This window comes from Xiphias gladius, chromosome 19, assembly GCF_016859285.1.
Source record: "Xiphias gladius isolate SHS-SW01 ecotype Sanya breed wild chromosome 19, ASM1685928v1, whole genome shotgun sequence".
NCBI classification, from domain to species: Eukaryota; Metazoa; Chordata; class Actinopteri; order Istiophoriformes; family Xiphiidae; genus Xiphias; species Xiphias gladius.
In genome coordinates, this window is record NC_053418.1 from 17,223,174 (window position 1) to 17,239,747 (window position 16,574).

Sequence of the window (16,574 nt, forward strand, 5' to 3'; positions counted from 1 at the left end):
CCCCATCAATTTGTTTCAGTGGAAAGAGGCACCCTGTGACATCCTCAATAGAGTGTTTGTTAGCAGCTGTCTCTGAAGACACCTGATACCTTTGAGCAACAAGAACGGGTAAACAGAATGCCTTGGTAGAATGCATAAATATTTCTACTAATCACAATGCATTCTTTCTATCTCTTTCTTTATGGTAGGGAGTTTGAATGCTGCTGAGCCTGACCCTAGGAGGTTTTTCTTTCTTTTCTTTTTTTCAGACTGATGAAGCTGTTACATTGCTAAAGTAGCTGCCAGGGTGACCACTATGGCTATAAGCATACTCACTCACAGAACAAATATTGCTTCTCCTCCTCAAACCAGCCCCCTCTCTGTAGATGAGATTACAGCTGTACTCAGTCTGGAAACAGATGGGCAAAAATCCCATTGCAATTCCACAAATTTAACTGGGATATGATTAATTGGGGGACTAGTTCGCGGTGTATTTTTAACTCACTGAGCTTTGAAACAAGTCGACCCACGCCACCACAGCTCCCTGCGTTTCCTCTGCATTCATTACGCCAGGCTACCGGGGAGTATTATGTCTTGTAACGGCTGACTCTGAGTTGGCACTGCGAGGCTTGAGGAGCCTTAGGAAGTCTGCTTAAGGCACACTCCTAGTGTGAGACTGAGGTCTGTCTGACATGTGTGACTCCTGAGGCATGCATGTTGCTAAATGAATCGAGACAGGGAGGATGGCATGACCCACTTGCAGAAGTGCTACACTGCTTTCTTTACACAAATCCCACAGGTTCTGTTCTGCACTGTTCGTGGCAAATATACAGTGGGCAAAAGCTTAATTATTCCTATCACCAGACAAATGGAAGAGCAGAGGAGGGCAGGATGTGAAATGATGTACATGCTGATTCATTGGGTCAGGTTAATCTATAAGCTTTCAACAATCTCCTCTCTACATAAAGCGGTCTGACTGTTTCTGGAAAGACCACATTAGACTTGCAATGCGCAATTAACCTTCTCCTGATGTCATCCTAGTCAATAATGGCACCGCCATGCAACTAATACAGGAGGCTCTCTGGCATATCTCCTCTTAGTGACCGCATCTGGGTCCGTCTAAAGCCCACTTTTGCCTTATTCAGTGTGATAGAGAGGGGGAAGTGGTGTCCTTTCTGTCTTAATGGAACGGGGCCATACCTGGACGCACGGCGTTATTTATTTATTTATTCATTCATTCGTTCATTCATTCTGTGGACGCATCAGAGAGGAGCGAAGCAAACAGCAGACGATTATCAGCGTGAGGGCGCACAAAATACTGGAGCACAACACATTTCTGCCCTAAACGTGCGCGCCCGATGCACGGACTGGTTTATCACTGACAAATTACGCACGGTTGAAACGTTGAATTATCTGTCTGATCGACTCAAACAAGTGTCCTCTAAACACACGCGAACCAGTTGACCAACGAGTCGTGCACATATTACAAGCGGTAGTTTTCTGTTGCCAAAGCATGCTGACGGACCGCTTGTCGCCTATTCCGCGAAACAAAACCGAGGCTCTCCGGAGACGCACATTACATTTTGCTCAGTTATATTCCTGCGGAATCCCCCCTGTTAAAGGATCTATTCAGTGGTCACTTTCGATGCGTGCTCCGATCGCTACTGATCACTTTGTGGCAGGACTACTCCCACGCTAAAGGGCTAGTCGTGAAAAAATGTTTTGACAGCCAGTCACTTTTCCACTCACCTCTCACATGCTGCGGGACAGCGGCGCTCAGGCACAGGGCAATGGCAAGGAGTAGCGGTCCCATCCTCTCTCACAATGAGCGGCTCTGACTCCCAAGGTTATGGAGATCTGGTTAAAAAAAAAAAATTTAAAAAAAATGTAAAAATCTCGGAGCAATAGCCAAAAGTTCTACCTCCTTCGCTCTCGCTGATTGCCCTAGGAGCTGTTGTTATATGTCCTCCCAGGTAAAGTCCTCTTCTGGGGTAAAGTCGGCAGAGAGAGAAACACTCGCCTCCTGGATTTTGTCGTGCAGGAACAAGTGAACAGTGCCTGCCGGGTCCCTCTCTCTCTCTCACTGTGTGTTTGTGTGTGTCTCTCTCTCTCTCTCTCTCTCTCTTTCTCTGCTGCTGCCTTCCCCCGCTCCTACCGCAGTGGTGCGATGTAGTGGAGAGAGCGAAGTGTGCGCTCGACGCTCCCGGGCTGCTACAGTCAAGCCTCCCGGAGCTAGAAGAGCCACCGTTTCCTGCCCGGACTTCCAAAACAAAACCCGGCACTTAGTCCGTTTTAATTCCAAACACGCCACATTTGATTCTGCATTAGAGTGGCAATTGCTCTTAATTCATGGTGATTTTTTTGACTGGTATAATTTTACTTTTTTTTAATAGTCATTTTTCAATGCACACATTGCAATTCCACGATGAAGGCTTATGTAAGATTGTGTTTAGCACAATATTTTTTTTAATTAAAAAAAATAATAATAAAAACATCTACAAAGTCCAGAATTGAACTGCTCTTTTTTCCAAAGTACAAAAAAATAATTCTATAGTTTACGTTTTTCTTTTGAAAGTATGATCACTTAACATCCCGGTTAGCCCCTGTCCATTGACACAGCTTCCAGGACAGTCTCACCGTGGGATGTGCGCTTCATCCTCGGTCACGGATAACCGACTTGGGGCGCTGTCTCGCTGATGGAAACAACTTTTCCTCCTCCTCCTCCTCGTCCTGAAGGCCGCTTCCACAAAGCCTGCCGGGTTGGGACTTTAAATAGTGTATAATCAGCCTCTTCAGCCTTTACTTAACCTCTTTTTTCACTCCCCACGGTTCCCTTTTCAAGCCTTCAGAAGCTGGATGCTCAATGACAACTTTAGCTTTTCAAAGCACCTTTTCTCTGGAAGGCCTTGTTGAGTTTTGAAGTGCAGATCCTGAACCAGCAACACCATCCCCAGAGATAAAATTTGGCAATTCTGTAATATCAGTATGGTCTTAGCTAAAATTCAACGTTTTGCTCCACAAGTTACTCCAAAACAACATTCATAACTACAGTTCATTGTGAGCTGTAGGTCTTGAGTTGACATCCTGCATATATTATCTCATTATAACATCCCTTGCATTTTCTTGCTCAGATGTTGTCTGTGGTTCCTTGGTGGTATGTGATGGTCACCGAAACACGGCAAAACAACATGCGAGTTATTTTTTTTATTTCAAGGACATCAAAGGCAACCTGTGTGCCAATACTGCAACATGCTTCTTATGACTCCATGAATGGCATTAGCGCCCATGTGGACAATTTCATTGCTTATACCTTGCTTTTCTTTTCCATCCATTCAGACACAGCTTACAAGGTACTGATGAAACTAGAATTTTAACTGCTGTGGGTATCTCACTGGGTTGTGGTATTTTCCAAATTAGATTATTTCGCACAAGGGTGGCGCCACACTGATTATTCGTGTGCCATGGGTGAGATTTCAGTCACCACTGATTGGATTTTGATGAAAACTGGGGTTAAATTAATCTGAAAATTACACTTTTTCGATTTCAAATTTACACTGATTAACCCATGGTGGGGACTGTTATTATAGGACCAATTAATTGCTATTTTTCACTATGTATTTTTGCTTATTTATTGTACTCCTTGAACTCTTAAATTTAATATTTGATGGCCAAAATAGAAAGGTAGAAGAGTTCTTTTTGTTTTGCTCAAAATGTTAAGATTTTGGTTAGAACAATGTTCTCCCCTTTAGGTTAATAATTGATATCTTTTACCTATCACTGACGCACAGTGAAAAACACATCATTTTTAGGGGAAGTTAAGCATTCTGTTTAATACCATACTTGTGAAATCTGTTTCTAATTCCACACATTTTAGTGAGCATTTTCCACAAATGAAGAAAGAACAGGTCCAGGCTCAGACTCTAAGATGATGTCATCATCCAGTGTGCCATAGTTATCAGCCTGACCTTGAGTTGTTTCTAAGCTCCTCATCATGAATCATGAAAGATAGCCTATTGTGTGTCTTATGGTTTAATGTAGATAGAGACCTATAACTTTATGCACTTGGTCAAGACTAATAAATCATCCGCAGTGGCCACAGTAAAGTCTCCTATCATCTTAATGAGACACCGCCCTCTATTCCTAAGATCACAGCACCTCCCATTGTTTCAGGTTACCAGGCTCTGTATCCATAGCAGATCATCCTTAGTGGTAAATGTGATCTCTTTAAAATGTATTATCACTAAGGAGGATTATTAATGAGAAGAAAAAAACAATTGTGCACTGAAATGTCTGAGAAAAGCACTGGTTAGAACTTATGAATCCACCAGTGATATCTTATGCTGATGTCTTGATGCATATCAAGACATCAATAAATTGGTGTTGTTTCAGTGGTATTACCTTTTGTTTGGAGGTGTATTAAGATCTTTAAATCAGATAAACATAATACCTTTTTTCATTTGACTAGCTAGTGTCCATTGACAACAATAAAACTCCACAAAAGTCCACATTAGGATTCAGTTTCATCTGTGTAAGAGAGAGATGGAGCGAGAAAGAGAGAGAGAGAGAGAGAGAGAGAGAGAAATCAAACAACAAAGAAATGATCAGAGAGGATTGGCGACTGGCACCGAGCCTTGCTGGTAAATCTGTACACTAAGTACAGGCCCCTTGACCTCCTCCCAGTTTCCGCTGCCAGCCTACACACGGAACACAGCTTCTACAACTGTATTCTGTAAATCCTCCACACTAGTAGATCTAAACCTCGCCACAGCCAAATCTTCATCAAACCCAACTCCTCTCGCCTCTTTTGCCCTTGTCTTTCCCTTGGCTTCTCAGGAGGCTGAGCTCAGACCAGTGAATCCTCTTCAGCTCCCATCTATCCTTATTTAGACCATGGGGACCCATTTAGGATGAGCAACAGGCTGGAAAACACAGTGACCTTCTGATATTTGACTCATTTACTGCTGTTTTCATTTCAGCCACACCACTGGTGTAGGGAAAAGGGATTTTATCCTTTTATCTAAATGGACAGGGGGGCTAAAGCACCTTTAGGACACAGAAATAATCTCAAATTGAAACATAATGTGTAAAGAATCTATGAATTCAGACTAAGCATATACTACTGGCATGAGGCTTTATTATCTATCATCCCCTCAGCATTTTCATAACCACAATTTTAATGAGGTTAACCTCTTAAAATTGTGGATAAGGGGATAACCACTTTTTTCTTCCTAGCCTGTCTGTGTTTCCATCAGTATACTCCGTATACTTTCCCATTCCCTCTCTCTCTTGCAGGGGGAGGAGAGGTTTTTCATATCCACTCGCTCCCTCTCTCATCTCCCTTGTCTCCAGGTTCTCGCGCTCTCCTTCCCAGTCACACTGCTTGAGTCATGTACAAGGCTACGCTGTACTCTGCACTCACCACAAAGACAGTCTAACAAAGGCCTAAGGCGGAGAAAGAGAGAACAAGAGACAGTAAAGGGAAAGAGGTGGTGATGGTGGTTATAAGGGTGGTGGTGGTGGTGGCAGTGGTGGGGGTTGGGGGTTGGGGGCTCAATGTAGGAAGAAAAGAGTGAGATAGTAAAGGAGATGGATGAAGAAAGTGGGAGAGACAGAGAGAGAGAGAGAGAGAGAGAGAGAGAGAGAGAGAGAGAGAGAGAGAGAGAGAGAGAAATCAAACAACAAAGAAATGATCAGAGAGGATTGGCGACTGGCACCGAGCCTTGCTGGTAAATCTGTACACTAAGTACAGGCCCCTTGACCTCCTCCCAGTTTCCGCTGCCAGCCTACACACGGAACACAGCTTCTACAACTGTATTCTGTAAATCCTCCACACTAGTACATCTAAACCTCGCCACAGCCAAATCTTCATCAAACCCAACTCCTCTCGCCTCTTTTGCCCTTGTCTTTCCCTTGGCTTCTCAGGAGGCTGAGCTCAGACCAGTGAATCCTCTTCAGCTCCCATCCATCCTTATTTAGACCATGGGGACCCATTTAGGATGAGCAACAGGCTGGAAAACACAGTGACCTTCTGATATTTGACTCATTTACTGCTGTTTTCATTTCAGCCACACCACTGGTGTAGGGAAAAGGGATTTTATCCTTTTATCTAAATGGACAGGGGGGCTAAAGCACCTTTAGGACACAGAAATAATCTCAAATTGAAACATAATGTGTAAAGAATCTATGAATTCAGACTAAGCATATACTACTGGCATGAGGCTTTATTATCTATCATCCCCGCAGCATTTTCATAACCACAATTTTAATGAGGTTAACCTCTTTAAAATTGTGGATAAGGGGATAACCACTTTTTTCTTCCTAGCCTGTCTGTGTTTCCATCAGTATACTCCGTATCCTTTCCCATTCCCTCTCTCTCTTGCAGGGGGAGGAGAGGTTTTTCATATCCACTCGCTCCCTCTCTCATCTCCCTTGTCTCCAGGTTCTCGCGCTCTCCTTCCCAGTCACACTGCTTGAGTCATGTACAAGGCTACGCTGTACTCTGCACTCACCACAAAGACAGTCTAACAAAGGCCTAAGGCGGAGAAAGAGAGAACAAGAGACAGTAAAGGGAAAGAGGTGGTGATGGTGGTTATAAGGGTGGTGGTGGTGGTGGCAGTGGTGGGGGTTGGGGGTTGGGGGCTCAATGTAGGAAGAAAAGAGTGAGATAGTAAAGGAGATGGATGAAGAAAGTGGGGGAGACAGAGAGAGCGAGGGGCAGACTGAGACAGAAGGAAGGCAAGTAATACTAAATTAGATGCTCTTGGAGAAGAGACAGTGAATTAATTCCAAAGAGAATATTGCATTGTATCTTCTTTTCCCTTCTTCTCTCAGCATTAGGACATAGAGCGGAGTTATGGTCCCCCAGCAGGCTTCTCTATTTCTCTCTTCTTTTAGTCCCAGGCTGTTGATACCACTGGCATCAGCTTGTGCTTTCTCTCTCTCTCTCTATCACTCTGCTTACTATTATACTTTTTTCTGCAGCAAATACACTGAGCGCTAACATTACAAATGCACCGAAAATGAGATTTGAGATTCAGATTGAGCTATAATTGTAATGTTCAATAGAAAAATACAAGCATAATAGCACTGTGTTTTTCATCTCTAAATAATAAAAAAGAAAAAAAAACAGCCCTCAAGATATTGTATTCACATCAAAAATTTTGCTTTTTGTACTTTTACAATGTCATCCATTGAGTTTTGTTTTCTTTTTTTAGTTTTCCAGAGTGAATGAACCATGATACATTGCCTGACAAGGAACATTTTCCGTAACTCACCCCCACTGTGTGACCATAATAACAATGATTTGCCTCTGTGCACCCCATCCCATCTGTTTCCACTATGAATACGTCCAAGGCAACAATCTGGTGGTTGCCTGAAACACTGGCCTAAGCCCCCACATTCAGAAACCTGTATTTCTTATTTAAACAACGGTTGGAAATCATAATATTTGGCTGGGTTTGCTGAGGAGTCAGCTTTGCTCTGCTGAAATTCCACTCTACAGTGTTTTTGTCAGTTTGTGCTGAATACATAATTGAGTGACATATATCAGTTTTAAATGAATGACTGACATGAGCTTTCACACTATTCTAAACTTCCCCCTTATAACACATTACCACTTTTAGTAAGTCTTTAATTCAGTACAGTCACTGTCAATGTCTGAAAGTAATTGCATTTCAGACAGCTGAAGATAACAATAATCACCCAATTTATGATGTGAAAACAAGTGTTTCAAGCAAACAATCAATTCCTTTTTTCTACTGCTGAGATCACGGAGAGAATTTTACCATCCTGCAAGTCGGAGACTTATAGCTTGTTCTCTCGGATTGAGCAAATATTTTCATCACCCGATGAGGCTCGTACTAAAGAACAATTCATAGAGACGGCACTCAATCCTTTACACAGGACTTAACTTCAAAGCCTGCATTAGCACACACTGCAATCATGACATACAAAACAGCAACAACTGTTCTACCTTAATGCAATACAAACATAAAAAATGGCCAATAGTGAAACTAAAAATATGTGGTTATGTTGAGGAGTGCTTCTTTTAGTCTGTGAGTTTGGTCTTCTTCCTGAACTCATTTTCACCCCACAATGCAACAAAGGCAAATGGCTTGGAAGGACTATATTTCTTGTGCAAGAATCACTATGCTGTTCACCTCCTATGAGACAGCAGGATTTATTATGTAACAATGCGAGTTGTGAGGAAGTCCTCCCACTCTCCTCCTCCACCACCGTGATCATCATAGATTTGTATGACCGACACCACCAACCCGGATCCCCACCCATTCCTTCCTCCTGCCACCCTTGTTAACTATTAGAACCAGAACCAGCAAAATATCCAATATTAAGGCATTATACAGGCCAAAGAGGAGTATTTACTGATCAATAGCGTAACCTTGTTTAGTAGGGATCTTGAGTGAATTGAGTTAATTATATCTTGTTTGCTGGCAGGTTGATCAAATCAACAGCCCCCTTATACTGAGATATTTGCCACTGCTCTGCATTGCATTTTTGCAGTTTTAAACGGGTATAGATGCGGACAATAGGAGCTAGAATGAATGATAAACATTTAGTGGTAATGCTTTTTTTTGATATAAATGCTCATTTTTCAAGTTTGCAAATGGCATTGCTGTAATGTTCTGTTACAAAGCACGAAGACAAATTTAGCTATTCCTGGTGAGTATCCCATTTGACAAGTGATTAAGGGCTGTATTTTTTTCAGTGTCAGCAGTGATGATAAATCTTGTTTGAAGTTTGCTTTTTAGTAATAAGCAGCGGCCCTTGTTTGTCCTCTGCACTAACCTCAGTCTAGACAAACCTCTTAAAATCTCTTCAGCAAAGACCAAACATACCTGGTGAAAGCTTCAGACACAAGAAAATTGGGCTTTGATTTTGATTTTCCAAATGTAAGAGTTGCTAGAGGTTTGCTGTAAAGTCCATGTAAAAGGACATAGATGCATGGGTGACTCACTGTCTTTGAAGAGTGAGGACAGATTTTTAGCCGAGGCAATAGAATCAATCACGGGAATCATTGGTCTGTGCCACAACTGCCTGAAAATAAATTGTATCAGTGGTAATATGTGTGGGATAATGGTAACGGGATTTCAGGTAAGGAGACATCATGCTTCAGTGAACTGCTTATAAAACCATTTACTGAGGCTACTTAAGCCCTTTGTTCCAGTGGAACCATAGAAAGTATTTACTGACACCCAGAGGGTCTCACATATTATCAAGCTGCACACAAAAGGCATTTAGGAATCGCAAGAAGGAGTATTTGTGTTTTTATTGCTTGTTGTGTGTGTGTGTGTATGTGTGTGTGGACTATTTGCTTATGATTGTATGTGTTTGTGTATTATGTAGAGCATCATAAAAAGGCCACATAGACAACAAAACATTCTGTTTTATTGTGGCCTGTCTAGAGTACTAGAATAATAGTTAAATACCACAAACAACACGTTTCACTAATATGGTCATCTACCTAAAATGTCTATATAATGTGCACTTACATACATAATGTCATCTCTTGATATCATATACATATCTTGTGCGACTCAAATTAAGGTCGAAATGATGTGACAGACCAGTATTGTGTAAAATTATTCAAGGAAAAGTTTGACATTTTGGGAAATATGCATATCGGCATTCTTGCTGAGAGTTAGATGATGAGATTGATACCACTCTCATTTTTGTATGCTAAACATGAAGCTATCACCAGCAGCCAGCTAACTTAGCTTAGCTTGAAGATTGGGATCAGAGAATTAGTGAATACCTGGTTCTGGATATTTCAAACCTTCGACTCAAAGTATGAGTAAATGTTTCTGTGCCTCTGAGCACTCATAAAGCTGTTTTTTTTTTTTTTTTTTTCCTCTACAGCCCAGGCACGATGATGATGATGATGGTGCATCTTAAACCAAAGCACATACAGTCAGTCTGTGGGTGGAAAAGGCAGAGATGAAAGAGAGAAACAAGAGGTGACACTTTATATGAGGCTTCCATATATAGAGAGTAAACAACAGTATTGCAGTGTTTACTTAATCACATGTGAAAACTCTTTTTTCTAAACTGAATTACTGACTAACTTGAGGAAGGCGTTGACAAACTGTAATGACAGCAAATTGTCACAGACTACTAAATGTCAGTTCCACTGTTATTTTAACTGAATTGGTCAATTATTTGTGGGAGGATGTTCAGTTCAGATCAACTTATTATTACAAACATTTGAGCAAGTCAACGACTAACGTACACGGCAAACTATATTATTGAATGACTATGCAAGGAGTATGTCTAATTGGTCAACAACTTACAAAGAAAGCTGTCACAATGTGTCTTCAAAACAGAAAGGACCCAGAAAAGGAGAGAAGCAGAGAACAATCCAAGGTTATATTCTCTTTTGTCATGCATCCCAAACTAAGGACCTCATTTATAATGGAAACAAGCGTCTGGGTATGTTCAACAATCCAATGCCCTTGTATTAGCAAGCAACAGAAACTTTAACTGGTATTGATAGAGAACAGTGCCCTGGAGACCAGCATCTTTGAAAAGCTGCTTTTTCACTGTACCTAATCAGCCAGAACAGAACAGATTTTATTTGTATTTACCTTTCAATTTTAGCCAAAAAAAGACAACACTTTCGGTTGAAACCAATCAAAAATACAATTCCCCTACATTATACTCTCTGCAGGTTCATTCATAGAGACAGTGGGAAGGTAGATGTTAAGGATGAATCCCTGCATAAGCATTGACTGCCTTGGCAAAAACTATTAAATGATCTATAAGTTAAGCGGAGCCAGGGTGGCCACTGACACGATAGTACTATTGGTCCCTGGGTTACGATCAATATATCGACCCTGCTTGCAGACTCTGTCCCCCTTTTCTCTATGGACTTTTTCCACCATCACACAGTCTGAGGCTGAACACTAACATGAGAGCTGTCAAGGAATGTTTGTGTCCATTCTCACTCAGCCAGGCATATAACAGTAATGTTTATGCATCCCCACTGGAATATGTAAATAATTCAGAGGTTATGTAAGGGATTGACTTGGCTGTGCCTGTGTCAGGCATTGAGAAACTCTCTGCTAAGCAAAGGAGGATTTTCAATTCTGTCATCCCCCCCCTTTACAAAGCAGTACACTTGACATTTTTCCATTCCAATTCAAGAGTCATCTTTGAGCAGTGTAAGCCTTCTAAAATGTGTCTTTTTCCCTTAGAAATCTGGAAAAGAGCAGTGGGAACTGAAGAAACTGCAGGGTAATCATCCCACTGCTGGTGGAAGTGGAGCTGGTGATACAAAATCTACTCTTCCTCATCGATAAGGAGATTTCAGCCTTTCATGAGACTTCTGAAAAAGCCAAGTTACAATACAAAGACTATTATTTCTAATGAATTTGGATAAAGTTCAATTAGGTTCAGCCCAGCACTGTAGTAAAATGTAACAAAAAAATGGAGACAAACTATCCATACGGATGTGCAGTATTCATTGTCACATTTTCTTTCTGTCATTGCTGTTATAAAATTTTAATTGTACTTTCTCATCCTACATACAAATTGCTACTTGCATCATATTGATGAATGTCAGCAAACATGACCAAAATATCAAATATATGTCATTTAAATAGATATGGCACCAATTTAACTCAATGAAGATGTGTAAATGAATGCTCACTTTCCAACTTCACAAAAAAGACTTAACTTAAGACTCGAGATGACCTGCGCTCAGGCATGTCCAACAAAGATATTCATGCTGTGCATAATAACAGGGCTTTGAATTAATACAAGGGCTTTGAATTATTATCTGTATCTAGGCACTGAATGATCATTTTGCAAAGCCACACGCATTATCTACTGTGAATCAAAGCTATCCCAGTATAACAGAACCTGAGCGGGTAAAAGGTCTCTCCTGAGTCCCCACTACCACCACCCACGTAGGTCTCCATAGAAACTATGAATCTCAGGGGCGTGAATGAGATAAACAGACAAACAAATACATATCTGTAGTTGTGCATCTTTACCACAGTTAATTACACACATGTATGTCTATGGCTGCTATTTACTCATTTACATATTTCATCTGAAAAACTGTCATCACTTAGAAAGGTGTGAACACAGACACACATGCTCTTTTCTCATGCTCAGACACACAGGTACAAGCAATGACTCCTCTTGAATGTCAGTCTAGGTCAACAAATGATCAGGAGCACAAATGACATTGATCTGATTCTGCCATCATTAGTTCAATTCAAAAAATTTCATTTCAATTTTATTTTCTATAGTGCTAAATCATAATGTACATTATCTCAAGGCACTTTACAGAGTAAGGTCAAAAACCCCCAGTTCCCACCATGAGCAAGCACTTGGCGACAGTGGAGAGGAAAAACTCCCTTTTAACAGGACAATCCTCGAGCAGAACCAGACCCAGGGTGGGCAGCTGTCTGCCTCGACCAGTTGGGCTGAGAGTAGAACAATGGGGGAGAGAAGACAGAGGAGAGCGAGACCAGGAACAGCTGTATATACTGTTGTATTCAAGAACTATCAGACTGGTTGTTGTAATGGTAATAATAACAGATATAGGTATAAGTGTAATGATATTAAGAACAACTGCAGCAATAGTAGCAGTACCAATTGATAATAATAATAATAATAATAATAATAATAATTAGCGCTGAGTAGTGAGACATTTTGGTAAAAAAAAGACCCCAAGGTTCCTAACATTAAAACAAGGCCATGGTAATGTCATCAAAAGTAACTGTATGATTAGATAATGTTTTTCTGAGGCGCTTAGGGCCAAGTACAATAACTCCAGTTTTGTCTGAATTTAGATCTAAGACCTTACATGTCATCCAGGCCTTTATGACTTTGAGACACTCCTGAAATTTGACTACCCGATTAGTTTAATCTGCCTTCATAGATAAATCTAGCTACTACTGCATACCAGTGGAAATTCATGTGGTGCTTCCTGTTAATATTGGCCAAAGGAAGCATATATAGGGTGAACCTCCAGAGGTAACTTTTGTGTGCATGGAAGAGTCATTGTTAACAAAAACAAACTGGAAGCTATCCTATAAATATGAATTCAACCAGCCTAGAGCAGTTCCTTTAATCCCAAAGACATGTCCCACTCTCTGTCATAAAATCTTGTGATTGATGTGGTCAAATGCAGCACTAAGATCTAGCAAGACAAGTGTAGAGACGGGTCCAATGTCTGGAGCCATGAGAAGATCGTTGGTAACTTTAACCAGTGCTTTTTCTGAGCTATGATGTACTTCTGATTGAAAGTCTTCAAAGATACCATTCTGTGTTCCTATAATCACATAGTCACATAATTGGTTTGCAACAGCCTTTTCATGCATTTTTGAAATAAAGGGGAAGCTGGGTATAGGCCCATAGTTGACTAATACATCTGGATCAATAGCAGACTTTTTAAGTAGAGGTTTAATTACTGCAAACGTAAAAGCCTGCGGTACGGAGCCTTTTAATACAAATAAATTGATCAAATCTAATATGGAATTGTTAGTTAAAGGTAAAGCATACTTGAAAAGCCTAGTTGGAATAGGGTCTAAAAGACAGGTTGATGGTTTAGAAGTAGAAAATGGTGAAGTTAGTTCACAGAGATCTATAGGACAGAAGCAGTCTAAACATAAATCTGGCGATACAGTGGATTCTAATGCCACTGTACTAGACAATACATCTGTGCCAATTGAATGAGGGACGTGATGGATTTTTTTCAGTTACAATTCTATTTGTAAAGAAGCTCATGAACTCATTACTACTGAAAGTTAAAGGACATACATTGCTCAACAGAGCTATGGCTCTCTGTTAGCCTGGCTACAGTGCTGAAAAGAAAACCTGCGGTTATTATGAATAATAGGTTCGGGCATAAAGAGGGCTTTTTTATGTCTTATCAGACTTCTTTCCAGGCAAGGTGAAATTCCTCTAGATTTGTGGAACACCACTTCCTTTGTGACTTCCACTTGTGAACTGTGCCATGGAGCTAGCCTCCTCTGATTAACTACTTTCTTTTTCAGCGGGGAAACAGTGTTGAGTTGAGTGTCGTAAGCAGTGAGGCTGCAGCACTATGAAAAACATAATCAACTTATAAAGTTGAAGACTAAAAAAAAGGGAGTGAACTTGAGATAGCTGTCCTCTATCGTATTGACACATGGCATTGGAGGAGTATAGAACAATGGAATTATTTCCTTATTTTTGGTTACAGCATTATCAGATAGACACCTACTGTAATGGAATTTTTTTGGCCTATGTAGTCCATTATTGTTAATAACAAACATCACTAAACAATGGTGAGAAAGCCAATTGAGTGTAATAGTGAATTAAATAAAGAACTAAGGCTGTCACCGTCAACATTTATATGGATGTTGATGTATGGATGTTGAAATCCCCCCACTGTACCAAGAACTAATTCAGATAAAATGTCTGAGGATTCAGATAAAAATTCTGATTAAGGGGCCATTAGACAATATGCAGTAACTAAAAAAACTGTTTTTTGCGTTTTCCAGCTTTGGTGGGAAATAATGAGAGTAAGACATTCAAATGAGGGCTGATTGATAAGCTGGAGTGGAAAATCGCTCCAACTTCCTCAGCATGTGCTTCGAGGAATGTGAGAATTATGATGAGTAGGGGTTGTTGATTAATTTAGACTAACATATTTTTCTTGCTGCAACCAGGTTTCAGTAATACAGAATAAATCAATGTGATGATCAGTTATAAAATAGTTGACTGATAGGGATTTAGATGAAAGTGATCTAATATTCAATAGTCCAGCATTTAATTGTCCTATTGTTCGGTTCTGTTATAATTGTTGTCATCATTTTTATTAGGTTTTTATGTATAACTCCTCTTTTGTTTGCTTTTGACTTAAGTGGTTGGCGTGCAGACACAGTCTCTCTGGGATTATGGTTGGGTAACTGTTCTAATGAAAGCACAGAGAAGTGTGTACTAGAGTACTAGAGTTATAAGAGAGGAGACAAACCACTTAAAGCATTTTGAATAGAAAAGTCTGTAATGGCAAAGATGACACAAATTCCGCCCCTTCCCCCAAAAAGCCAATTGTCTGTTTTATAACAGCCAAACCGGAAACATATCTAGCCAATCATGTTTTGCACTGACACAAATAAAACCTTGCGCATGCATAGTAGAAGTATAACCTGTGGACGAAAACATTTTAAACTTTATTTCGGGGCAAAGTCACAACATGTTGTAAGCAGCTTTTCATGCAGTTTTTCTGTTCTGGTGACCACTGAAAGTGAAATTATGGCTCTCTCCCCATTCATTTAGATAGGGGTCTTGTCTTGTTAGCATGCAACAACCACCCAGGGGCCTTGCCAGGATGGCTGCTGAGTGGGCCCATAAGGACGTTGGCGTGTAGGACTGCAACTGCCTCCTGGTCTCAGCTCTGGGTTGTCATGGGTTTGGTCTACTAATAAACTCAGTCAGATTTCTACATATGAGAGCTGCTCCATCCAAAGTGGGATGAATGCCCTCTCATCTAATCACATCAGGTTTTCCCCAGAAAGGCCACCAATTTTCTACAAAGCCCATGTCACTTACTCAACACCAACTTGACAGCCAGCCACTGAATGACGACATGTGGCTACACATGTCATCACTGGTCAGATTAAGCAGGGGCCCAGAAAAAACTACGGCGTCCAACATTGTCTTTGCATATGTATACACCAACTCAACATTAATTTTACTGACCTTTGATTGGCATAATCAGTTGTCATTACTGCCGATGTGAATAATAACCATACTATATTTACGCTTATCCTTAGCCAGCAATCTTAAATAGTATTCTAGATCACCAGGAATGCATTTAACTATGGTCGCCGGTGTCACTAACTCACTAACACATTTTCAAGACTGAGCTGCCAATAATAAGAGTTGGTTTTTTCAGCGGGTGTGTTGGTGAGTGGTGAGAACCTGTTCAAAACATGAACTGGTTGGTGGTGAACCGTGGGCTTCTGCTTAGGGCTATGCTTCTTTTGGACAGTCACGCAGACACCCTGGCTTCTCAGCTGCTCGGGAGCTGCCGGGGGGAAAATAGGAGCTATGCTGGGTTGGCTCGCACTAGCTACTGGGGGCTGGCTAATTACAGCAGCTAATGATTGGGTTTCCATGGTGAAGAGCCATGCTTGCAATTCACTGAGCCTCGCTCCCATCAGAAGCCTAACAAGAGAATGCCTTTGAAACCCCAGCCTGGACATTATGCTCAGTTACTGTACATAAATTCTGAATGGTTCCGATGCAAGACACTCAGTGTGCCTAATTAAATGTAAAAGCCAAAAAAAAAGAAAAATTTAAGTCAAAACATATGTGAAGTGTTTACTTTCCTCTTTTTTCTTCCTCCCAGGAGACAATAAAAAGACTGAACTGGAGAAGGCTTTGACTGTGACAAACCAGAATGCAAAATATTGGATTTTAAGAAAGCATGGAATTGAGTCAACTGTATTTTGAACTCCACTCACATATTTCATGCCAAAATGAAATGCAATCAACTATCCAGTCATAGGTCCAAGGTGAAGAGTGCAAGAGTGTCCAAGACTGTACAAGAGTGGATCTCAGGTTTTGTTGTTTAAAGA

At 40.8% G+C, this 16,574-nt stretch overlaps 1 protein-coding gene across 1 annotated transcript in view; it reads right to left on the bottom strand.

The window, feature by feature from the left end:
* The window catches only part of LOC120804955 (EGF-like repeat and discoidin I-like domain-containing protein 3), a 92,233-nt gene extending 90,224 nt beyond the window's left edge, over positions 1-2,009 (bottom strand). The window contains exon 1 of the mRNA XM_040154701.1: positions 1,729-2,009. Within this exon, the coding sequence (XP_040010635.1) occupies positions 1,729-1,792 (64 nt within the window). The 5' untranslated portion in view covers positions 1,793-2,009. The remainder of the gene's footprint in view (positions 1-1,728) is intronic.
* Positions 2,010-16,574: the final 14,565 nt, after the last annotated feature.